Below are 25,129 nucleotides of genomic sequence, written 5' to 3' on the forward strand. Positions count from 1 at the left end.
CTGTAAAATATTGTGTGCTAATGTGTTGACATTTTGCTGCTTTAGGTCTGGGGGATTTGACATTGTTATTAAAACCATAAATTCTGCTCCTCTAAAGACTGATGTTCAGTCATCAGTCTGTGCTCTCAAGCTTAAGGATTGGATCCAATTGCCTAAACATTATAGGCAAGGTTGAATAACCTACAAACCTATGCACCCACTTTTATGCACGCTGCACACTTCTTTTATGTTCATTTATTCCAGAAAGATGATACATACTTAGATTTTTTGAGAATGGTTTGAGAGAATAGAATAAAATAAAGTAAAGTGCATTTTATGGTCTCCCTTTTTATTTTTTATCCCCTTAGTATTAACAAACATTTGCACTAAAAATGTACAAAAAATTATTTGCCTTTATTTTCAAAACACATTATTGTTTTAACACAACAGAAATATTCTATTAAAATGTAATAAAATTTTAATAATTTTATTATGTTCAGATAAATAAATGACAGTTATACAAGTAAAAATGGTCAAATCAGTGCTACAGAAAAGCTGAAAATGAGTTTCAGCTAAAGCCACCAGCAGGGGGAACTAAATTAACTAACGTGGTGTCTGGTGTATCTAATGCTCTCCGGCTGAAGCCTAAACCAAAATAGGTAACAGGAATTTGCTTCAGAACTATACGTAAACTTTACAAGTCAAGACCTAAAGCCACCCTGGCAACAGTAAAATACATATTTAACTGTTAATGTTCTTTTTAATAGTGCTAATATTGTTTAAATAACATATTACATTAGGATAATCAGTAGTATTTTTACTCACAGCAGCATTAAAAAAGGTTATTGTACAAATCTGTAGAAACGGCACTTTTAAATTGAACATTTTCATGACCAATAATCTTAAATTATTTTACAAAACTTCTCATAGCAACTGGCAGTTGGCACTTCATTGTCAGATTGAAACAGTTTTATAAAGGTAGCTTATCTATCAGTTATTACATGTCCAACATTTGGCACATTTTACTGGACAGTTTTTAAAAACATCCAAGTGCTCACTCAAACCTAATATATTTTGTTATTCATTCATTGCTGACCAAAAAGGCTTTTATTACAGGTCAATAGTCTCACTACAAATACTGACAGTATCTATCTGTCTGCACACACTCAGAAACTCTTCCTGCACTGACTGATCAAGTACAGGCGGCAGCTCCAGACTTTCCTGAGTGCTCTGAGTCCTGGAATGTCTTTGCTGGTTGACACTATCGGCCCCAGTTGCATCAGTGCTCACAGAGATTGCACTTGTTGTAGAAGGTAGTGGGTTGTGTTCCTCCGGGCTAGAGCACAGCAGTAGAGATGAACCTGCTACGGATGGCCTGTAGAGGGAGCAAGAGCTGGAACTGCCTCTCCAGTGTTCTGGAGATGAGCAACAGGAGGATGTCATTGAGGGACACGGAGAAAAAGTTGCATTTTTCTGATCTAGAGCAGTGAGAGAGGCTTGGGGTGGCATCTCAACACAAGAAGATGTCCGATACAAGCCAGGATCTGATGGGTGAGTGTCTTTCAGAGTTTGTGCACTGCCTAAAGCCTTGTCTTTGCCATCCAGGGAGTGCTCACTAGACGTCAAGGGCCTTATTGGACTGAAAAGGCTTACTGGAAACAGTGATTCACTGAAAAGTGCCTCATCAATGCTTCTACTTAAGTTGATTGGTGATGGGGGCTGCAGGTCTGCTGTGGAGTCACTGGGGCAGGAGGATCCCACTGATAGAGCACTGGTGTTTGGCAGAATTTCAGGCAGATGCAGGTCCAGATCCCGGTATGCAAGGGCTCGATTACTGTGATACAAGAGGTCCAGTCCATTCAGGCTGCCCATACGGTCATCCACCAGTGTGTACAGGGGCAGACATTCTGTTTCACCATGGCCAACTGGGTCACAGATAGCCAATTTCTCCTGCTGGTTCAGAGTCCATTGGTAGCTTCCAGGAATGATAGGTGATTTGGTAGCTAAGAGTTCCATCCAACAGCTACTGGGTAGTGGCAGGTGATCAGAGCAGTAAATCGGTTGGGACACCACCAAAGCCAGTGTAAGGCAAACAATAGCCTCACACACTCTGCAACTTAGCTGGAAAGCCCACCATGGCCAGGGCTGAAAGACCTCAGGTCTCCCTGCGAGCCCCACTGCATGCAGCATGGCAAATAGCTGGAGTCCACCACAGGCTAGAGAAAAGATGGCAGCAAGGAACACTGCAGCTGCTGCTCGTTCCCAGTCTTGACTCTCTGCAAAGGGGCAGCGGTTATAGCGTTCAGCCGGTGTTGGTGAAGTGTTGTTCAAATGGTATATATGTTTGGAGTCAGCACGCACATAGCAAAAAAACACAAAGTAAGCAATAGATAAGAATGTTGCCAAAGCCACAAAGGCACCTCTGGAAATCAATGAAAGGAACAGACAGAGTGGAGTCCCCTGCTGATCAATCCGAAGTACTGAAACTAGACCAAAGGAGGCAGCAAAGTGAAGCAGAACAAGACAGGCAAGGAAGCAGGGCCTCTGGAAGGCAGAGTATGATAATTGCATGCGGGAGCGCATGGAAAGGAGGAGGAAAACCAGACCAAAGGCTGCAGTCATGCATGGAAACGGGGCCTCATACAGAAGTAGCATTGCTTTGGTGGACAACATACGGTCTTGGTATCCATAAGCATCATAAAGCAAGGCAAAGGCTCTGGTGCATCCAGCAGCCAGCAGGAAGAGGCTGACCAAAGCAAAGTAGCCACATCCTGAAGGGCAGCACAGAGGCAAACAGAAAAGGTTAAGGGTGGAGGCCAGAGAGATCAGGCAGAACACAGTACCTAGACCATAAACATGTGCATCCCATGCCAAACCCCATGTTGCCATGGCACTGTTCCAATCTGAATACAGTGTTACAAACATGGGTGGGAATGGAAAAAAGACTGGGGTCTGTGATTGGTTGCTGGAGGTGGTGGCTATTGTGTAATTGTTACTGTTCTCTCTTGGGTAAGCAGGATCCCATAACCCACTGGAGTTGCAGACTTCAGAATATTCTGCATTGCAGTCTGGCAGAGGAGATTCTTGAGTCATATCTGGCCAGTCCTCTGTTGTAGGCATGCCTAGAATAAAAAAAGATACTGTTACATAAACATTTTGAACATTGACCACACACACACACACACACACACACACACACACACACACACACATATATATATATATATATATATACAGGTATATATACACACACCAATGAGGCATAACATTATGACCACCTCCTTGTTTCTACACTCACTGTCCATGTTATTAACTCCACTTACCATATAGAAGCACTTTATAGTTCTACAATTACTGACTTTAGTCCATCTGTTTCACTTCATGCTTTGTTAGCCTACTTTCACCCGGTTCTTCAAAGGTCAGGACCCCCACAGGACCACCACAGAGTAGGTATTATTTGGGTGGTGGATCATTCTCAGCACTGCAGTAACACTGACATGGTGGTGGTGTGTTAGTGTGTGTTGTGCTGGTATGAGTGGATCAGACACAGCAGCGCTAATGGAGTTTTTAAACACCTCACTGATACTGCTGGACTGAGAATAGTCCACCAACCAAAAATATCCAGTCAACGGTGCCCTGTGGGCAGCATCCTGTGACCACTGATGAAGGTCTAGAAGATGACCAACTCAAACAGCAGCAATCGATGAGCGATCGTCTCTGACTTTACATCTACAAGGTGGACCAACTAGGTAGGAGTGTCTAATAGAGAGGACAGTGAGTGGACACGGTATTTAAAAACTCCAGCAGCGCTGCTGTGTCTGATCCACTCAGACCAGCACAACACACACTAACACACCACCACCATGTCATTGTCACTGCAGTGCTGAGAACGATCCACCACTAAATAATACCTGCTCTGTGGGGGTCCTGACCATTAAAGAACAGGGTGAATGCAGGCTAAAAAGATATGTAGAGAAACAGATAGACTACAGTCAGTAATTGTAGAACTACAAAGTGCTCCTATATGATAAGTGTAGCTGATAAAATGAACAGTGAGTGTAGAAACAAGGAGGTGGTTTTAATAATACGGATGATCAGTGTATAATTATGATGTTACTATGTCTTTCTATATAATGTAAGATTTTCAAAAATGTAAAACTGAGTGTAATTTAATGTAAAATCTTGTACATCTGCTTTCAGTCAAACGCTTTTTAAATATTTTGTGAGAAGGGCCAGCAGCAAACAGACAAGTGCAAGTCTGTGGGTAGAAAACCACATGAACTCAGAATAAGGAAAGAAGGCATAACATCTGCTCTTTCCATATAAACCTCATTTTGATCATATCTGTTACAGAGTTGCGAGAAAAAAAGTAAAATAGATTTAAAAAAAAAAATTAAAAAGTGACTGGTTTTGGCACAGTCACTGAGGAGTGTCACATGTAGTAAGGCTCACATGAGACTTCTGTATCTTAGTATTAAGTCCTTTCATCTGGACCAGTCTTAACCACAAAGAGTCAGTGTGGCTCCAGGTTTATTTTTTTAACTACTAATTTGTCATAATAGGTGCAGCTCCTATTTGGTTGGCATACAGACCACACTGGCCACACTGGCTAACAGGCTAAACAGCTATTTATATGGAATATAATAAATACCTAAGAATAACTATAACATAATGAAGCTAATAATTTTCATTTGTTGACCACAATTACTACATTTGGAGAAGATCCACTCATGCTCACTTTGCACTGCTATTCCGCTCTAATGAACAGCCATAATAATAATAAAAAACATACTTTAATAAGAGGAAAATCAGACCAGCATTTAAAAAACACAGCATGCCATAATGAATGGTAAAGACATTCATAAATGGTAAATACATCATGCCTGGAGTTTTTGTGCATTGGTGAGACAACTTCTCATTAAAAGCTGTTTTTTTTGTGCTTTTTATACATCTATTAGTGGTCTTCCTGCCTCACCCAAAGCTACATGGATTGTTTTGTTTATGACATTTAAAAAAATGAAACACTCCCTTGCTAATGACCACTACTTTCCTTAAATACACAGTGTGCCCAGTCAGTGGTGTACTGTGGCATCCATGTGGTTTGCATGGAATGTAATTTGCTCCAAGAAAATCATGTACCATGTTCGAAGGGGAAAGGAGGGATAATCAAGTTGGCCATTTTATATGATTAATGCCAAGTTTGTGGGAGTGCCGGTAGATGGATTAGTCTCTCTAATTGCTTTTGGTGAATGTGAAAGTTTAAATGTGTAATTCTCTGCAATGTTTTAGAGCACTTTTCAAATTTATTCCTGCACACTGTTCTTGGTATTGGCTATGACCCACCTTGATCATGACAAGATAAAGGGGTTCATCTTCACTAACCTGTTCTTCTTTAGTGTGATCTATCTGATAATGTGCTAGTGTGGACTAAAAAGTTGCTGTGGAATGAGAGACTCTCACAAACCCTGGGCAAAAGGTGGGAAAACTCCTTGAACTGGACACCAATCCAATGCAGGGCAACAAAAATACACCTCAGATACACTTCAGGGCTAGAGTGGCCAGCTTCACTGAAGATAAATAAATATTTTGGTGCTGTATACTGTTACAAATGCAGGAGTATTCCTCAGTTTACCACCAGAGGTCACCACACCAGCATACTTGTCTGTTGTCCTTGTTATCACTAGTTAATCTCACAGTCAATTATTTCTGTTCAACTCCACTAGATAAACTCTGACGCTTGATTAAGCTATATGTCTTTCCAGAAGTGCAGTGCTGTATGTTGTGGATAAGTGTGTTATTGTTTTTTATTGACTTACTGCTGAATTTTATTTGCCTTAACAAATAAAAAAACACACTTCAAATTAGAAACAAATTTACAAGAAGTGCTTCCATAGCACTTAGCTTACTCTAGTTTAAGTAGACAACAGTCCAAGAATGAATCTGTTAAAACGCTGTTAGAACCAAAGTGGGTTTTTTTTTTGTGCAAGAAATGAATACGCACGTAAGTAATTACATGTCAGCTTAAGTGCTTAGTAAAGAGGTGGGTTTTTCATCTTTTGAAGACAGTGAGAGACCACTTGGGTGCAAGTACAGAGAAGAGCCTTGATGCGTGTCTTCCTTGAGTTCTGGGTGGAGGGTGAAGTCGAGCAAGACCTGTGGCTTAGAGGTTGCGTGGTACAGAGCGGGGTTTTATTAGATCTCAAAGGTCTAATAAAAGATCTAAATACATTGCATCTCCTTTTAAAACTTGGGCCAATTTCCAACAAGCATTATCTTTACTTAATACAAATAACTTTTTGAGGAACAAATAATGTGTAGGTGAAATCAGATTGGACAAGATTGGCCACCCCTGGTCTAAGTACATTTAAACTTCCATAAATTGAAAGTAACATGTTTTCACATGGATATTCAGTGTACTGTATTTAGGGGGAAATCACCTGTTCATCCTATAAGGCATGTAAATGTCATGTGGGCAGTCACACAACATACTGAATAATTACATACACCAATCAGCCATAACATTAAAACCACCTCCTAGTTTCTACACTCACTGTCCATTTTATCAGCTCCACTTACCATATAGAAGCACTTTGTAGTTCTACAATTACTGAGTGTAGTCCATCTGTTTCTCTGCATGTTTTGTTAGCTCCCTTTCATGCTGTTCTTCAATGGTCAGGACCCCCACAGAGCAGGTATTATTTGGGTGGTGGATCATTCTTAGCACTGCAGTGACAATGACATGGTGGTGGTGTGTTAGTGTGTGTTGTGCTGGTATGAGTGGATCAGACACAGCAGCGCTGCTGGAGTTTTTAAATACCGTGTCCACTCACTGTCCTCTCTATAAGACACTCCTACCTAGTTGGTCCACCTTGTAGATGTAAAGTCAGAGACGATTGCTCATCTATTGCTGCTGTTTGAGTTGGTCATCTTCTAGACCTTCATCAGTGGTCACAGGACGCTGCCCACGGGGCACTGTTGGCTGGATATATTTTTGGTTGATGGACTATTCTCAGTTCAGCAGTGACAGTGAGGTGTTTAAAAACTCCAGCAGCGCTGCTTTGTCTAATCCACTCATACCAGCACAACACACACTAACACACCACCACCATGTCAGTGTCACTGTAGTGCTGAGAATGACCCACCACCCAAATAATACCTGCTCTGTAGTGGTCCTGGGAGAGTCCTGACCATTGAAGAACAGGGTGAAAGGGGGCTAATGTTTTAATGTTATGGTTGATCGGTGTACAATACAGCATAATATTAATAAATAAGAATTTTCCTCTATTCTCACCAATTTAGTGACCACCAGTTCCATACTGTAGTTCCTCTGCCAGATACTGGTTGTGTATAAAACTGCCTTGTTCAAAGGTTTAGATAGTAATTACTTAACACTTTTTAAATGACTGGAATACATAACCCTGGGGCACCATGTGTGAGGTTAGAGATTGTAAATCAGGCACTGTCAGGCTGTGGGTGGCAAAGAGGTCTGGCACTGATAAGAGGGATTGTTGTGATCTCATCTCATCCATGTGGAAAACATTACCAGCTTCTGGGCTGAGACCAAATGTTGTGACTTGTTATTAAATATTATTACCATGTGCTTATTAGTATGGTCTGGTTAGCAGCCAGTTTAAACATATTACAATACATGTGAAAAAAAAACATCTGTATTACTAGAATTACTAGAACATTTTAGAAGTACCATTAGGTCATAGTCAGTATCATATGAACTATTATCAGGGCTTAACCATGTTTTCTTTTCCTCTACCAATATTATTAGATGACTTTGCAGTTCCAGTGTTGACTGGATATTGTGAGGGAGTGGACAGGAAACTAAATGAGAAGTTGTCCTCAACCCAGCACAGAGATTCTATAGGCTTTGCACTGTAATGTATAAAAAGATACAATTGTTGGCTGTGTAGCTCTGTAATTCACTTACATTTACAGCATTTAGCAGACGCTTTTATCCAAAGCGACTTACACAGTGAGCGGAACACAATGAGCAATTGAGGGTTAAGGGCCTTGCTCAGGGACCCAACAGTGGCAACTTGGTGGTGGCGGGGCTTGAACCGGCAACCTTCTGTTTACTAGTCCAGTACCTTTACCACTGAGCTATCACTGGCCCACTTCATCATCCTCACTTTATTCACATAAAAATATTTAACTTAAAATTGCATGAACAAATCTTAGTTCACTGGATAAAAGTGAGTAAGTGTATGTCCTATGTTGCCATTTACACTACAAACTTGGGTCTATTTTTACCTTACAAAGGTATACACTGATCAGCCATAACATTAAAACCACCTCCTTGTTTCTACACTCACTGTCCATTTTATCAGCTCCACTTACCATATAGAAGCACTTTTTAGTTCTACAATTACTGACTGTAGTCCATCTATTTCTCTGCATGCTTTGTTAGCCCCCTTTCATGCTGTTCTTCAATGGTCAGGACCCCCACAGAGCAGGTATTATTTGGGTGGTGGATCATTCTCAGCACTAAAGTGACAATGACATGGTGGTGGTGTGTTAGTGTGTGTTGTGCTGGTATGAGTGGATCAGACACAGCAGCGCTGCTGTAGTTTTTAAATATTGTGTCCACTCACTGTCCACTCTATTAGACACTCTTACCTAGTTGCTTCTCTTTGTAGATGTAAAGTCAGAGACGATCGCTCATCTATTGCTGCTGTTTGAGTTGGTCATCTTCTAGACCTTCCCACGCTGCCCACAGGGTGCTGTTGGCTGGATATTTTTGGTTGGTGTACTATTCTCAGTCCAGCAGTGACAGTGAGGTGTTTAAAAACTCCATCAGTGCTGCTGTGTCTTATCCACTCATACCAGCACAACACACACTAACACACCACCACCATGTCAGTGTCACTGCAGTGCTGAGAATGATCCACCACCCAAATAATACCTACTCTGTAGTGGTCCTGTAGGGGTCCTGACCATTGAAGTAATGAGGCTGTGGTTGAAAGTGTGCTTTTGGATAAAGCTCCATGAGGAGGATACACAGAATTGTTCACAAAATCCACTAATTTTGCTAATATCCTCTTTTCATTTACTGTCTTCAGAGAGTTTAGTGTCAGTCATGTGATGAAGCTGGCCTTTTTGATAAGATTATTTAGGCGCTTAGCATCTCCTGGTGTGGCGCTGCTCTACCAACAGACCACTGCATTGAAGAAGACATTGGCCACAGTGGACTGGTTACAGATTTAGAAAACAATGTTGCACACATTAAGCTAAGCTAAGCACCTAAGCTTCATTAAAAAGAAAAGTCTGCTTAGGTCAGTTTCTGTACAGTACATTGGTAATGTCCAATGTCTATTTCAGTCTGTAATTCAAATGCATCCCTAGGTACTTATAGGATTGCACCATCTCAACCCCTTCTGCATAAATAGACACTAGCCCTAGAGGCTTCATGGTACACCGGAAATCCACCACCAGCTCATTTGTCTTGCCAATGTTAAGCTGCAGGCTTTTCTCCCTGCACTATGAAACAAATTTCTCCACCAGCTATACTCTGACTCCTTTGTGCATGCACCCCATAGCATTGTCAGAGAGCTAATGCAGGCATTATTGTTGTACTGGAGTTAGTGCTGTACTTGGAGTCTGAAGGAAAAGAAAGTGAACTGTACATTTCCATGGGGTGCTCAAGTGCTGCTGACCACAATTTCTGACACATTTCAAAAAGAGAATATGGTAGAATAGACTCATGTTTCTTTAGTACCATGGGACATTCCATCAGTCCCAACAGCACTGGCTGTGCGAAGTGTTTTCAGCTCTTCTCACCTGGCCAAAATAAACTTATACGCTGTGTAGTGGTGAATAGGTGGCAAGGGAATGAGTGGTGACCTCAGAGTCATTGGGGATGAGAGAAGGAGTAATAATAATAGTATATTGTACTCAGTTCTTGATATTGCTTCATGTTTCTAATATTATCACTTGGATTTAAGGCGTTTTCTACTCACATTGGTTCAAAACTCTGTAGGTGTTTTATGTTGTATGCATACATGAGGTCACAGTGTACTTTTACAAATTGTTTAAGCAGAGTTAAGTGTTGTTATAAACAAATGTGAAATAGTTCATGAAAATGTTTTTTGTTGTGACTTTTTAATAATTGCAGTAATATAAATTTATGAAAAAATATATAAACCCAGACTGCAAAACGGTTGTGACTGACAGTTGTTTTATGGTGTTTGGCACAAAGTGATGAATCACAACCTTGTCTTTTTACCAATCCTAATACCCTTGTCCTGTAACCAGTTCAACTGGTTATGTGTCCCTTGAATATTCTATAAACATTTTACTCTTATTTTGCCAGGCCCAGTTTCTTTGAGTGTGTTGCAAGCATCAGATATATAATATTATTATGTATCTTTTATAATTACAAGCTATGATTAAGATGGTCAGTAAAGATAGTGAAATTATATATTATTGTTTTTATTGCATTTTACAAAATGTCCCAAATTTGCTGGATGTATGGTTTTAAGGTAAGTTTTTTTTTTCTAAGAGGACCACAAAGGAGAGTAAATTATAAAATATTATTTCTGTATACATCTCATGTACCAAGATCAGTGTTTACTAGTATACAAATCTTTGAACTATAAGCCTTACACAACATGAATTAAAATATGTCGAGACTTTTTCAACAAGGTGCTTATTCAAATTTCTGTCTTATTGAAAGTTATTTTATGGTAAAATATATTCTGTAAAGGCAATAACTTAATTATAAAGTAATGGTTTTCATGATTAAAAAGCTGCAAACAAACAAAGGATGTCCATATACAATGTCAATCATGAGCTGGATTGTGTAAAGCAAACCACTTGTGGACTCTGGAGCAGTAGACTATTTCTTTTCAGTGTTGAATCATGCCATGACATTTGGATATGGATAGTCGTGGCTTTAAAATTATAATCTTGGGCTAGTTTTGATGTTTTGAGCTGGGTCAATTTGGCCAAGTAAATAGAGTTTTAATGCTACAGCATACAATGACGTTTAAATAATCTTTCCCAATATGTTGGCAACCTTTTGAACAATGCCAAAATCACTGCTTGACCTTACTAATGACTCAGACTCAGACTCAGCTTTATTGTCATTCAACCACGTACATGATAGAACAAAATACAGTTTCCCAGGTCTCGGTGTGTGTGACATGAAGAAAATAAAATAGAATAAAATATAGAATAATATAGAATAAACTAAGATAAGTAATAAAAATTTAGAACAAACTGAGAAACTAAAAAAGAGTACAAGTACAAAGTTTACAAGTATTGCACAACAACTGCAGCAGCTTATGTTTACTAAAGTGCATGATTGCAAAAGGTGTAGCAGCAAAAACTAGCAGCAACAATCCCAAGATTGTCAAAGTGACAGTGTGCCAGTTGTGTCCAGTATGGTAGTTTGTGTTGATAAGATGTTCAGAATATGGGGAGTAGAAGAGTTCAACAGTCTGACTGCATCCGGGTAGAAGCTGTTTTTACCTGGATGCAGCGCAGCCTCCTTCCGGAGGGAAGGGGGGTGAAAAGTCCATGTGCGGGGTGGGTGGGGTCACGGAGGATGCAGGTGGCTCTTTCCCTACATCTGGTTGTGTAAATGTCACTGATGGGTGGTAGACTGCATCCGATTGTCCTCTGTGCAGACTTAACCACTCTCTGCAGCGCCTCCTTCTCTGCCACAGTGCAGCCAGAATACCACACAGTGAGGCAGGTGGTCAGGGTGCTCTCCACCACACAGCTGTAGAAGGACCTGAGGATGTCTGTGTGAAGACCTGCCCTCCTCAGCTTCCTCAGGAAATACAAGCGTTGGTTGGCTTTCTTTGTGACAGCTGTGATGTTGGTGCGCCAGGTGAGTGTGTCGGTCAGGTATACCCCGAGGTACCTGACAGAGTGGACCATCTCCACAGCTGCACCATCGATGTAGAGGGAGGGGGGGGGGGGGGGGGGGGGGCGTGCCAGACCTGCGGAAATCCACAACCATCTCCTTGGTCTTCTGGACGTTGAGGATGAGGTTGTTTTCCCTACACCACCATGTCAGGTCCTCTACCTCCCGCCTGTATACCGACTCATCTCCGTGAGTGATGAGTCCGGCCACCACTGTGTCGTCTGCGAACTTAACCACGAGGTTGTTCTTAAATTGAGCTTTGCAGTCGTGGGTCATCAGAGTGAACAACAGTGGGCTAAGCACACATCCCTGGGGGGAGCCGGTGTTCAGGATAATAGTGGAGGATGTGTTGTTGTTGATCCTGACACTTTGTGGCCTGCAGGTCAGGAAATCCAGGACCCAGTTGCACAGGGATGAGGAAGTTCCCAGTGATTTCAGCTTGGACACCAGTTTCTGCGGGATGATGGTATTAAATGCAGAACTGAAATCCAGAAACAGCAGTCTCACGTAGGAGTCCTTATTCTCCAGGTGGGTGAGGGCCTGATGAGTTATAGCAGCGATGGCATCAGCTGTGGACCGGTTACATCTGTATGCGTACTGGTGTAAATGCTCTTGTTAATTAATGAAATTTAATCCATGCAGTCATGTTCCATAATGTAGTAGAAACATCCAGAACAGTGAAGGCTAAAAATGTGTTTAAGTGAGGAAAAGGGTAAAAATACAACTACAACAAACATATGCTGAGGCAGTGTTGGATATATGAGTATAAACATAGTTCTATAGTGTATGTAGTTTTAGTAGCTGTAGTTTTAAGGTTCTATTAACTAATACAATTGAAGTTTCATGTAAATGCATACTTGAATACAGTGGCACATTTGTCTGTCTATTATTGGAATTTAGGTTAGCTCATTGAAAGCAGGAAAAGGAAGTAGGATAGATGCCACTTTAGCTTAATTAGGTCTCATAAGCACCTTAGAAGGATTTTAAAATGAAGTTTTTTGCCTATATACTAAACAAGTAATGTCACTCCTGGCTCTTGTGGAGGCAATCTTTAAGAGGCCTGGAATGTGCGAAAATTTTTACCTTCACCTACAAACTGGCTCCACAAATCAGCAAATAGAGCCAGGCTGCAAATATTGTTATACTGTCTGTAGTTATGTTACAGTTACTGATATGGACAGCAAAACTGTGCTGTGCACACTTTGTAAAACACAGTTCTTTAGAATCTAAAATAAATTTAACTGGTTGTAGGCCATTTAGTTTAATTTAAGGAGGCAATAAGATTAACCCAAAGTTACTACAGTCAAGCCAGAAAGTCTGCACACCCCAAGTGTGCACATCCTTTGATATGACACCCAAAAGTGAGCTAAGATGCATTTTGTTTTCTTTGATACTGCTTGAGATGTTTGTATAATTTAATTGAGTCCACCTGTGGTAAATTCAATTGATTGGACATTATAGGGGATTGCCAACACCTGCCTATATAAGGTCCCACAGTTGACAGTGCATATCAGAGCAAACTCCAAGTCAAAACCAATGGGGTTAGATAAATTATCTGCAGACCTCAGAAACAGGATTGTGTCAAGGCATAGATCTGGAGAAGGGTACAGAAAAATTGCTGCTGCTTTACAGGTTTCAAAGAGCACAGTGGCCACCATCATTTGTAAATGGAAGAAGTTCGGAACCACCAAAAATCTCCCTGGACCTGGCTGACCCGGCCAAACTGAGCAATAGGGAAAAACGGACCTTGGCCAGGGAGGTGAGCAGGAACCCGAGGGTCACTCTGACAGCTCCAAAGATGGGAGAACCTATCAGAAGAACAACCATCCAGGCAGCACTCCACAAATCACACCTTTATGGTAGAGTGGTCAGACGGAAGCCACTCCTTAGTAAAAGGTACATGGCAGCCCGCTTGGAGTTTGCCAAAAGGCACCTAGAGGACTCTCAGAGGACTTTTTGGCCTGAATACCAAGCGTCACATCTGGAAGAAACCAGGCACCGCTCATCACCTGGCTAATGCCATCCCTACAGTAAAGCATGGCGGTGGCAGGATAGTGATGTGGGGATGTTTTTCAGCAGGGGCGACTAGTCCTGATAGAGGAAAAATGAATGCAGCTAAGTACACCGAGATCCTTGAACTCTGGACCTCAGACTGAGAAGAAGGTTTACCTTTCAACATGACAACTACCCAAAGCACACAGCCAAGAGAACAAAGGAGTGGCTTCGGAGAAAGTCTGTGAATGTCCTTGAGTGGTCCAGCCAGAGCCCTGGAAGGAGCTGAAAATGGCTGTGTACCACCGCTCCCCATCCAACCTGATGGAGCTTGTAAGGATATGCCAAGAGGAATGGGCAAAAATGTCCAGAAACAAGTGTGCCAAGCTCGTAGCTTCTTTCCCAAGACGCCTTGAAGCTGTAATTGCTGCCAAGGGTGCATCAACCAAGTATTAGGCTGAGGGTGTGTACATATATGTAACCCCTAAATAAACAATTTTTGTCAGTGAAATAAAATTGCATATTTTCTAAACCCTGTTTTCATTTTGTAATTATTGGTGATTGTGTGTAGATGTTTGAGTCAAAAAATGAACTCAATCTACATTTACATTTTCAGCATTTAGCAGACGCCTTTATTCAAAGCGACTTACATTACTATGACAGTATAGAATCTGAGCAATTGAGGGTTAAGGGCCTTGCTCAAAGGCTTAACAGCAGCAACCTGGCAGTGGTGGGACTTGAACCAGTGACCTACGGATTACTAGTCCAGTACCCTAACCACTAGGCTACTGCTTGCCCTATTATAGAATCTATTATAGAATAAGTCTGTAACATAATAAAATGTGGAGAAGGTGAAAGGGGTGTGCAGACTTTCCAGCTTGACTGTATATTCTGCAAAAAATAACATTAAGCCTATTAATGTAATCAGTTATTTTAATAATCCCAATAAATAAGCCTCACAGTCTATATGTTCTTGTTATACTTGCAATTTCTCAAAGCATGATAAAGTGGAGGTCTGATTATCTCAGTAAATTCACCAGTTTTGAACAGACCTTTCAACTTATTAAAACCAGTAAGTGTATTAATTCATTACTGTTAGTTTGTGGACAGCTGACACTGAAACATAAACTCTGGGACCCCAGAGCTTTGCTGCACCAACACTTGTTTTGTTTACACACATTTCCAACTAAAATGTAAAGAATGTTAATATACTTATAAAGTGAATTACCTGTTGACTGTAATGTAGTTATGGTGATAGTTGTGTACTCCTCTCTGTCTTTTCCTTTTGCAGTCAGATCAATGTATACATTTGTATTTGTATGCTCCTCTTCCTCTGTTAAACCTGCAGAGAAGACATATCCCATGGCTTGAATCATGACACATTTATGATCATTGGGGAAAGTCAACACTAAAAGCACAGATCTTGTAGGAGTAAAAAAGCACAGATTTTCTAACCCAGTTCTGTCATGAAAATCTCACTAATTCACTCAAAGACCTCTAGTCCTCCATAACAGTGGAGCATAGTTCTGTGTGTGGCTGTGTGTGTGTGATTTGCCACTTTACACAGCTTTAGATACTTTAAAACTGCCTAGAACACTTGATATTTCTAACCTTATTATTTTATTTATTAGATTGTTACTTAGATATTAATATTGTTCCTGTAAAAAATTAATAAAGTTTTTTGAATGTCACTCTACTGCACCAATAGTATAGTAATAGTTTCTAAAATTACATAACACCTGTATTTTTCAATATGTTGTACTTGAGGGGTTGTGATCACTTGTGATCACTAAACTAAAAATTAGTAAAACAAAACTATATTAAAGACACTAGTTCCCAGGCTGTAATGTGAGAGCCAGTCAATGGCATCAATAACTTCATCGTCCAGGAACTGCCTACACACTTTGGCCACATGAGGCCGGGCATTGTCCTGAACCAGGAGGAACCCAGGGCCCACTGCACCAGCATAAGGTCTGACAATGGCTCTAAGGATTTCATCTCGGTACCTATCAGCATTCAGGGTAACGTTGGCTTCACATGGAGGTTTGTGCGACCCTCCAAGGATATGCCTCCCCAGACCATCACTGACCCACCACCAAACCGATCGTGTTGGATGATGTTGCAGGCAGCGTAACGTTTACCAACGGCGTCTCCAGACTCTTTCACGTCTGTCACATGTGCTCAGTGTGAACCTGCTCTTATCTGTGAAGTGAAAAGGGCGCCAATGGTGGACCTGCCATTTCTGGTGTTCTCTGGAGAATGCCAATCGAGCTGCATGGTGCTGGGCTGTAAGTACAGGTCCCTTTAGAGGATGTCAGGCTCTCATGCCACCCTCATGGAGTCTGTTTTTGACAGTTTGTTCAGAAACATGCACACAAGAAGCCCGCTGGAGGTCACTTTGTAGGGCTCTGGCAGTGCTTCTCCTGTTCCTCCTCACACAAAGGAGCAGATACCGGTCCTGCTGCTGGGTTGATGCCCTTCTACGGCCCTGTCCTGCTATCCTCATGTAACGGCCTGTGTCCTGGTATCTCCTCCATGCTCTTGAGACTGTGCTGAGAGACACAGCAAACCTTCATGGGACAGCATGTATGGATGTGCCATCCTGGAGGAAATGAACTACCTGTGCAACCTGAAAGGGCTGCAGGTACTGCCTCATGCAACCAGTAGTAACAAGGACACTAGCTCTGCCATGGACAAAAGTTCTGCCATGTTTTCACTGATTAACTTATTGTAGCTTGTAATTATGCCTGCAACACACTCAAACAAGTTGGGACAGAGGGAAAATAGAATGACAGAGCTGTAGAAGGGCATCAACTCAGCAGCAGTGTTTTGAAACATACCCCAATAAGAAGGTGAATTGATAACAGGTGAGGGAAGCATGACTGAGTATAAAAAGGATGATCTACCAAAACCTTAGTGTGTATAAGCAATGATGGGTTGTTATTCACCACTTTGTGCCAAACTTGGTCCTCCGAATAGAATCCCACATTCCTGAGGAGGCAATGAATGCAAAAGACCTGCAGCAAAAATTTAGTGGCCATGGGCACTGATGTTTTAAGAAATGTCAGCTTTAATATGCTCAAAACCATGGAAATGGATCAGTGTCTGAAGGAGGAAGAATAAAACATACGCTTAAAAAGTTTCAGGACATCCTGGGAGAAAATGTCATGCCCTCTGTAAGGAAGCTGAAGCTTAGGCATTATTGGACCGCCCAACAGCACAGTGATCCCAAGCCTATCCCAGATGTCAACTGTATAAAACAATATATGAAACCCAGACTGAGCGACTACACACCCTTCAACATGACAATGATTATGATAATATTTACATTTTCGGCATTTAGCAGGCGCCTTTATGCAAAGCGACTTACAGTACTGTGACAGTATACAGTCTGAGCAATTGAGGGTTAAGGGCCTTGCTCAAGGGCCCAACAGCAGCAACCTGGTAGTGGTGGGGCTTGAACCAGCAACCTTCTGATTACTAGTCCAGTACCTTAACCACTAGGCTACGGCTTTGTCATTTTCTCCCCCTTTTTTCCCCTTTAGCGCGTCCAATTGCCCAATTCCAATTTTTTTACCTACACTTTGATGAGTGCAATGCGGATCAGCACTGTGTACGGATAGACACACCCTGATCAAGGCACCTCAATCAGCCAGCAGAGGTCGTAATAGCATTAGTTATAAGAGAGATCCTATCCGACTTTAATATCCCACCCCTATCTGAGCAACATGCCAATCGTCGTTCATGTGGTTGCTCAGCCCAGCCAGCAGGCGGAGCTTAGACTCGATACGATTTATTCGAGATCCCAGCTCTGGTGTTCCAGCATGTGTTTTTACTGCTGCGCCAAGTTTACCTTTTAATTTAAACTGATTTAGTTTAATCTAGTGTGGTCTTTTCCGTCAGGATTAAATAGAAACAGTGACAGAGTTCAGAACAGCATCTAACTAATTCTTGCAGTTTCAACATGCAGTTAAGTAGATATTGAATACATTAGCTTACACATTAAATTCAGTCAGATGTGACAGAAAACATTAAAATAGTTTTTTTTACTAAAATACGTTTAGTTCAAGTGCACATGCCAACATGACTTTTATGATGCCTTAATCTGTAGTTAAAAATTGGTGTGGTTATGCAACACACCCTTGTCTGAAAAGCAATGCATTTACCAGATAGGTTACTTCAGGCCATTTCATATGTATAAATATCCTCTATTCTGTGGTGTGGGGAATAGCCATTATGTATTATTTTCCCACCATATGGCAAGCTTGTGTATGCGGCATGAAATAATATCTTCAAGTCTGTTTTTTTTTTTTTTGCTTTTGACTCCTCCCCAATTCTATCAAGCCTTTCCTATCCCTATTTTCTTGCAAATTTACTCTTCTTCATTCAAATGTGGTGATTATATAAAAAAGTACATTTATGTCTGTGGTACTGTAGGCACTGCATTGCGTAATTGCTGACCAGCCTCTTTCTCATGTACATAATTAGAACAGTGTGTGATATAGAAAATGTAAGTAGTAAGATTTTGATAGATTTTTGTAGTGTGTCAATGAAACAAGATCTAGGTATGTGTTTTTTCATAACAAATCATACATAAAAGTGATGGCACTTAAACTAAGTTGCTTTCAGCATTTTAGTACTGGCATATGTTGCATGTATGCACATTTTTATCTAAGAATAACATAAAAAGAAAGGAAAATGGAGAAAGCATAATATGTCTTCTGACTGTGAATAGGATGCTACGGACATGGTTGTCATGACAACATCCCTCATAGGTTCTTACATGCAGTGTATCCATTTGCAGCGATGTGGACGGTTTTAAAATGATAAACTGATTTTTTAAATAGTTAAAAACCTATACAATGCTGTCAGTAATTAGTGAAAATATGGACCACCACTAGTTTAAAATGCTGCTGATAATAACCCACTATAAGGGACCATGGCGAATGGAAGAGTGTGTCATGCTAATATTACTGCAATGTTTTTTTTATTTTTTATTATTATACACAGATTATGCTTTTAAAAAAAAAATGTATTTACCTTAAACTCCTTACCTTAACATTTATAGTGAATTGTACACAGAATTAAAAACAGCAGGAGGGAGGCTTGAAGCTGAGCTGAGTGCCTGCACTAACCACATCATTCTGATAAGGTCCCAATCCAGAATCTTCTCTCCTCCCCCTCTTTATCTGTCTGTCTCTTGATAAGTTCCCTCCTTCTTTGCCCTCACCTTGTTTTCCATCTCTCTCCTTCAGATAACCTATGATTTGCCCATGTCTGTGTCTCCCCTCCCCCGTTGTAATTAACCACGCTCAAAAGGGATATGAAATGTGCTGCTGCCTGCACCTCCAAAGGACAAGGTGTCTCTCGAAATCAATAATTGTGTCTGTTAAAAGTGTGTGTGTATATATGTATATACAGTATATATATATATATATATATATATATATATACAGTGTATCACAAAAGTGAGTACACCCCTCACATTTCTGCAAATATTTCATTATATCTTTTCATGGGACAACACTATAGACATGAAACTTGGATATAACTTAGAGTAGTCAGTGTACAGCTTGTATAGCAGTGTAGATTTACTGTCTTCTGAAAATAACTCATGGCAAAGAACTCTCTGAGGATGTGAGAAATAGAATTGTTGCTCTCCACAAAGATGGCCTGGGCTATAAGAAGATTGCTAACACCCTGAAACTGAGCTACAGCATGGTGGCCAAGGTCATACAGCGGTTTTCCAGGACAGGTTCCACTCGGAACAGGCTTCGCCAGGGTCGACCAAAGAAGTTGAGTCCACGTGTTCGGCGTCATATCCAGAGGTTGGCTTTAAAAAATAGACACATGAGTGCTGCCAGCATTGCTGCAGAGGTTGAAGACGTGGCAGGTCAGCCTGTCAGTGCTCAGACCATACACCGCACACTGCATCAACTCGGTCTGCATGGTCGTCATCCCAGAAGGAAGCTGACGCACAAGAAAGCCAGCAAACAATTTGCTGAAAACAAGCAGTCCAAGAACATGGATTACTGGAATGCCCTGTGGTCTGACGAGACCAAGATAAACTTGTTTGGCTCAGATGGTGTCCAGCATGTGTGCCGGCGCCCTGGTGAGAAGTACCAAGACAACTGTATCTTGCCTACAGTCAAGCATGGTGGTGGTAGCATCATGGTCTTGGGCTGCATGAGTGTTGCTGGCACTGGGGAGCTGCAGTTCATTGAGGGAAACATGAATTCCAACATGTACTGTGACATTCTGAAACAGAGCATGATCCCCTCCCTTCGAAAACTGGGCCTCATGGCAGTTTTCCAACAGGATAACGACCCCAAACACAACCTCCAAGATGACAACTGCCTTGCTGAGGAAGCTGAAGGTAAAGGTGATGGACTAAACCCAATTGAGCACCTGTGGCGCATCCTCAAGTGGAAGGTGGAGGAGTTCAAGGTGTCTAACATCCACCAGCTCCGTGATGTCATCATGGAGGAGTGGAAGAGGATTCCAGTAGCAACCTGTGCAGCTCTGGTGAATTCCATGCCCAGGAGGGTTAAGGCAGTGCTGGATAATAATGGTGGTCACACAAAATATTGACACTTTGGGCACAATTTGGACATGTTCACTGTGGGGTGTACTCACTTATGTTGCCAGCCATTTAGACATTAATGGCTGTGTGTTGAGTTATTTTCAGAAGACAGTAAATCTACACTGCTATACAAGTTGTACACTGACTACTCTAAGTTATATCCAAGTTTCATGTCTATAGTGTTGTCCCATGAAAAGATATAATGAAATATTTGCAGAAATGTGAGGGGTGTACTCACTTTTGTGATACACTGTATATATACTGTTTATATATACACCAATCAGCCACAACATTACAACCACCTCCTTGTTTCTACACACACTGTCCATGTTATTAGCTCCACTTTCCATATAAGAGCACTTTGTAGTTCTACAAATACTGACTGTAGTCCATCTGTTTCTCTGCATGCTTTGTTAGCCCCCTTTCATGCTGTTCTTCAATGGTCAGGACCCTCGCAGGACCACTACAGAGTAGGTATTATTTGGGTGGTGGGTCATTCTCAGCACTGCAGTGACACTGACATGGTGGTGGTGTGTTAGTGTGTGTTGTGCTGGTATGAGTGGATCAGACACAGCAATGCTGATGGAGTTTTTGAACACCTCAATGTCACTGCTGGACTGAGAATAGTCCACCAACCAAAAATATCCAGCCAACAGCACCCCGTGGGCAGCGTCCTGTGACCACTGATGAAGGTCTAGAAGATGACCAACTCAAACAGCAGCAACAGATGAACGATCGTCTCTGACTTTACATCTACAAGGTGGACCAACTAGGTAGGAGTGTCTAACAGAGTGGACAGTGAGTTGACTCGTTATTTAAAAACTCCAGCCGCGCTGCTGTGTCTGATCTACTCATACCAGCACAACACACACTAACACACCACCACCATGTCATTGTCACTGCAGTGCTGAGAATGATCCACCACCCAAATAATATCTGCTCTGTAGTGGTCCTGAGAGAGTCCTGACCATTGAAGAACAGCATGAAAGGGGGCTAACAAAGCATGTAGAGAAACAGATGGACTACAGACAGTAATTGTAGAACTACAAAGTGCTTCTATATGGTAAGTGGAGCTGATAAAATGGACAGTGAGTGTAGAAACAAGGAGGTGGTTTTAATGTTATGGCTGATCAGTGTATATATACAGTATATACTCACACACATATATTTGTACATAAATCAAAAACAGCACTGTCTGTTGTAGGCATCAAATTTTACATTTATGGTGATCAATGAAAACATTGGAAATCTTTTCATTCTACTTTTGTCCATGCTACTCCTGTCCACCTTCAGTAGCACCTCCAATGTGCACACAGGTAAGAATCATAATGTGAACAATTCTTATAGCCCATTTTAGCAGATTTCTTTTTCGTCTTGTTTGCATTGTAATAATTTAGGTACATTCAGTAACCCATTTTTAGAATGTGAATGTATGAATGTAAAAATAAAAACCTGTTTTCCCAAAATTTACCTAATTAAGAAGGAGAGAGAGAGCGAGCGAGAGAGAGAGAGAGAGAGAGAGAGAGAGAGCGAGCGAGCGAGCGAGAGAGAGAGCGAGCGAGCGAGCGAGCGAGAGAGAGAGAGAGAGAGAGAGAGAGAGCGAGCGAGAGAGAGAGAGAGAGAGAGAGAGAGAGAGAGAGAGAGAGAACAGCATGTTCAGTATTTGTGAGCAGACTGCAGAAAAAGATCCCCTAGATTTATTGTTGTATGGTTGACTCTCCCATCTGAATACTGATAACAGTCTTTGTTGCTGATTTATCAAAAGATTTATCCAAATCAAACACTTCTTTGATATGCTGCACCACAAAATTCACTAGTCTCAGTTCTTTCAAAACATATTTCCTCAACTGGTGATTTGCTGTCTTTCAGATTAAATTTGTTTCTATTGGATGATCAGTCAGGATAGTAATTAGTTGGATTACAGTGACCCTTTTCTTTAAAAGGACAAGTCAAACAACAAAATGCTTCCCACAGCATAACAGCAAGCATTTAAGCCTGTACTGTTCGCTTTATGTACAGTGTATCACAAAAGTGAGTACACCCCTTAGTGAAAGTTCCTGAAGTGTCAATATTTTGTGTGGCCATCATTATTTCCCAGAACTGCCTTAACTCTCCTGGGCATGGAGTTTACCAGAGCTTCACAGGTTGCCACTGGAATGCTTTTCCACTCCTCCATGACGACATCACGGAGCTGGCGGATATTCGAGACTTTGCGCTCCTCCACCTTCCGCTTGAGGATGCCCCAAAGATGTTCTATTGGGTTTAGGTTTGGAGACATGCTTGGCCAGTCCATCACCTTTACCCTCAGCCTCTTCAATAAAGCAGTGGTCGTCTTAGAGGTGTGTTTGGGGTCATTATCATGCTGGAACACTGCCCTGCGACCCAGTTTCCGGAGGGAGGGGATCATGCTCTGCTTCAGTATTTCACAGTACATATTGGAGTTCATGTGTCCCTCAATGAAATGTAACTCCCCAACACCTGCTGCACTCATGCAGCCCCAGACCATGGCATTCCCACCACCATGCTTGACTGTAGGCATGACACACTTATCTTTGTACTCCTCACCTGATTGCCGCCACACATGCTTGAGACCATCTGAACCAAACAAATTAATCTTGGTCTCATCAGACCATAGGACATGGTTCCAGTAATCCATGTCCTTTGTTGACATGTCTTCAGCAAACTGTTTGCGGACTTTCTTGTGTAGAGACTTCAGAAGAGGCTTCCTTCTGGGGTGACAGCCATGCAGACCAATTTGATGTAGTGTGCGGCGTATGGTCTGAGCACTGACAGGCTGACCCCCCACCTTTTCAATCTCTGCAGCAATGCTGACAGCACTCCTGCGCCTATCTTTCAAAGACAGCAGTTGGATGTGACGCTGAGCACGTGCACTCAGCTTCTTTGGACGACCAACTCGAGGTCTGTTCTGAGTGGACCCTGCTCTTTTAAAACGCTGGATGATCTTGGCCACTGTGCTGCAGCCCAGTTTCAGGGTGTTGGCAATCTTCTTGTAGCCTTGGCCATCTTCATGTAGCGCAACAATTCGTCTTTTAGGATCCTCAGAGAGTTCTTTGCCATGAGGTGCCATGTTGGAACTTTCAGTGACCAGTATGAGAGAGTGTGAGAGCTGTACTACTAAATTGAACACACCTGCTCCCTATGCACACCTGAGACCTAGTAACACTAACAAATCACATGACATTTTGGAGGGAAAATGACAAGCAGTGCTCAATTTGGACATTTAGGGGTGTAGTCTCTTAGGGGTGTACTCACTTTTGTTGCCGGTGGTTTAGACATTAATGGCTGTATATTGAGTTATTTTGAGGGAAGAATAAATTTACACTGTTATATAAGCTGCACACAGACTACTTTTGATTGTGTCAAAGTGTCATTTTGTCAGTGTTGTCCCATGAAAAGATATACTTAAATATCTGCAGAAATGTGAGGGGTGTACTCACTTTTGTGATACACTGTATATATATATATGGATTGTGATATATTACCTTCTACTGATGAGGCTGTGGTTAATGGAGTATGCAATAAATTTGGAATCTCCATCCTTCTACCCCCTGCTTTGCTTGGAGCTTGTGTGGTCTGTTGAATTCCATAAAAATCTCCAACAGTCGTCCCAGCTGCTGTGACTGGTGTTTTCGCTAGGGCTTTCTCTGTGGACCCCATGAAAACAGTACTGATGACATTTTGCAGTTGTGTGGTGTCCTCCCTTGGTGATGTAAAAACAGTTGTTTTTTCTATTGAAGGCATTAGTCTTGGCAGAGTGGTCATTGACACCGGTGTGGATGAAGGCTTAGACTGCAAAGCAGTGCTTGTAATTGTGACTTTTTCAGTCATCTTGGTCTCAGAGTTTTGAACTGTAACAGTTGTGGTCTCCTTGTATGATCTTGTTGTTCTTGGTGTTTCTTGAGTAGATCTAGTAGGGGGTGCTGTCAGTGGGTGTTTCTCTGTATGGCTGGCTTTATTGGGAGGCCAAAACTCAAGGTCATAGTTTGGATCAAGATCAGGCAAGGGTTTAGGTCTGTCTGTTTGAGGCTGTTTCCTGAGGAGCTCATCTTTGGGTCGTTTGATGTCTCTTTGTGGCAGTGAAGTGACTATTTGAGCTGAAGTGATCAAAATGTCCTGAGGCTGTGTTGTAGTTGTATGGTAAATGTAAGCGGTTGAGGCCTTAACTGACACAATAAATTCTTTTCTGGTGGTATATGGACTTTCTGTTGTTGAGTTTTCCACTGTCAGGTCACCCTGTGCCTTTGCTGAAAGACTCCATGGAAGCTTTAAAGAAGGAACTGAGAATTTGACTTCAGGCATCCAAAATCCCCAGTTGGACCTTTTCTGTTGTTTGGAATTCCCATTTGATTGTGCTGTGGCAGTTGGGCCATATTTATTGAACAGTTCACCATGTGAAGAACCAAGGCAAAATAGCAGAATGCAAAGTAACAGTGTAGTGCGCAGGAGAAACATGCTGCCTGGCTTTTTCCTAGCTGTCTGTCGGTCACATGACGTCACCCATGTTGCAGCCTACTAGCCAGATTGAAACTTGGTGACCTTAAAGAGAAACAGAAAAAATATACAGTATTATTATTATTTTTCCTTAAAGCTGCATAGTGTAAAATGCCAGTTCTGTTGGTCACAAGATCAGCATCAGACCATGATGGTTCTACTGCAATCATAAGGTGCTAGCC

At 41.6% G+C, this 25,129-nt stretch overlaps 1 protein-coding gene across 2 annotated transcripts; it reads right to left on the reverse strand.

The window, feature by feature from the left end:
• Positions 1-990: 990 nt before the first annotated feature.
• On the reverse strand, positions 991-24,762 carry prrt4b (proline rich transmembrane protein 4b). Of its 2 annotated transcripts, none has more exons than XM_063004282.1 (4): positions 23,939-24,762; positions 15,081-15,194; positions 3,012-3,101; positions 991-2,255 (listed from the first exon to the last, which is right to left on the reverse strand). In XM_063004282.1, the coding sequence occupies exons 1-4, from the start codon at positions 24,753-24,755 to the stop codon at positions 1,090-1,092; spliced, it is 2,187 nt and encodes a 728-aa protein (XP_062860352.1). In that variant the 5' UTR covers positions 24,756-24,762; the 3' UTR covers positions 991-1,089. The 2 variants fall into 2 exon arrangements, with proteins under 2 accessions (XP_062860352.1, XP_062860344.1); XM_063004274.1 differs by having other exon boundaries at positions 2,976-3,101.
• Between the last annotated feature and the right edge of the window lie 367 nt (positions 24,763-25,129).

Source organism: Trichomycterus rosablanca, chromosome 1, assembly GCF_030014385.1.
Source record: "Trichomycterus rosablanca isolate fTriRos1 chromosome 1, fTriRos1.hap1, whole genome shotgun sequence".
Taxonomy (NCBI): domain Eukaryota; kingdom Metazoa; phylum Chordata; class Actinopteri; order Siluriformes; family Trichomycteridae; genus Trichomycterus; species Trichomycterus rosablanca.

What these genes read in the sequence shown, in the direction of transcription:
- prrt4b (XM_063004274.1), bottom strand. Translation starts at nt 24,755, where the DNA reads ATGCCTGAAGTCAAATTCTCAGTTCCTTCTTTAAAGCTTCCATGGAGT. An exon ending in AACTACATTACAGTCAACAG is followed by an intron (nt 3,102 to 15,080) that starts GTAATTCACTTT and finishes TTTTTATTCTAG; the next exon opens with GCATGCCTACAACAGAGGAC. An exon ending in TGCTTACCCAAGAGAGAACA is followed by an intron (nt 2,256 to 2,975) that starts GTAACAATTACA and finishes GCCCCTTTGCAG; the next exon opens with AGAGTCAAGACTGGGAACGA.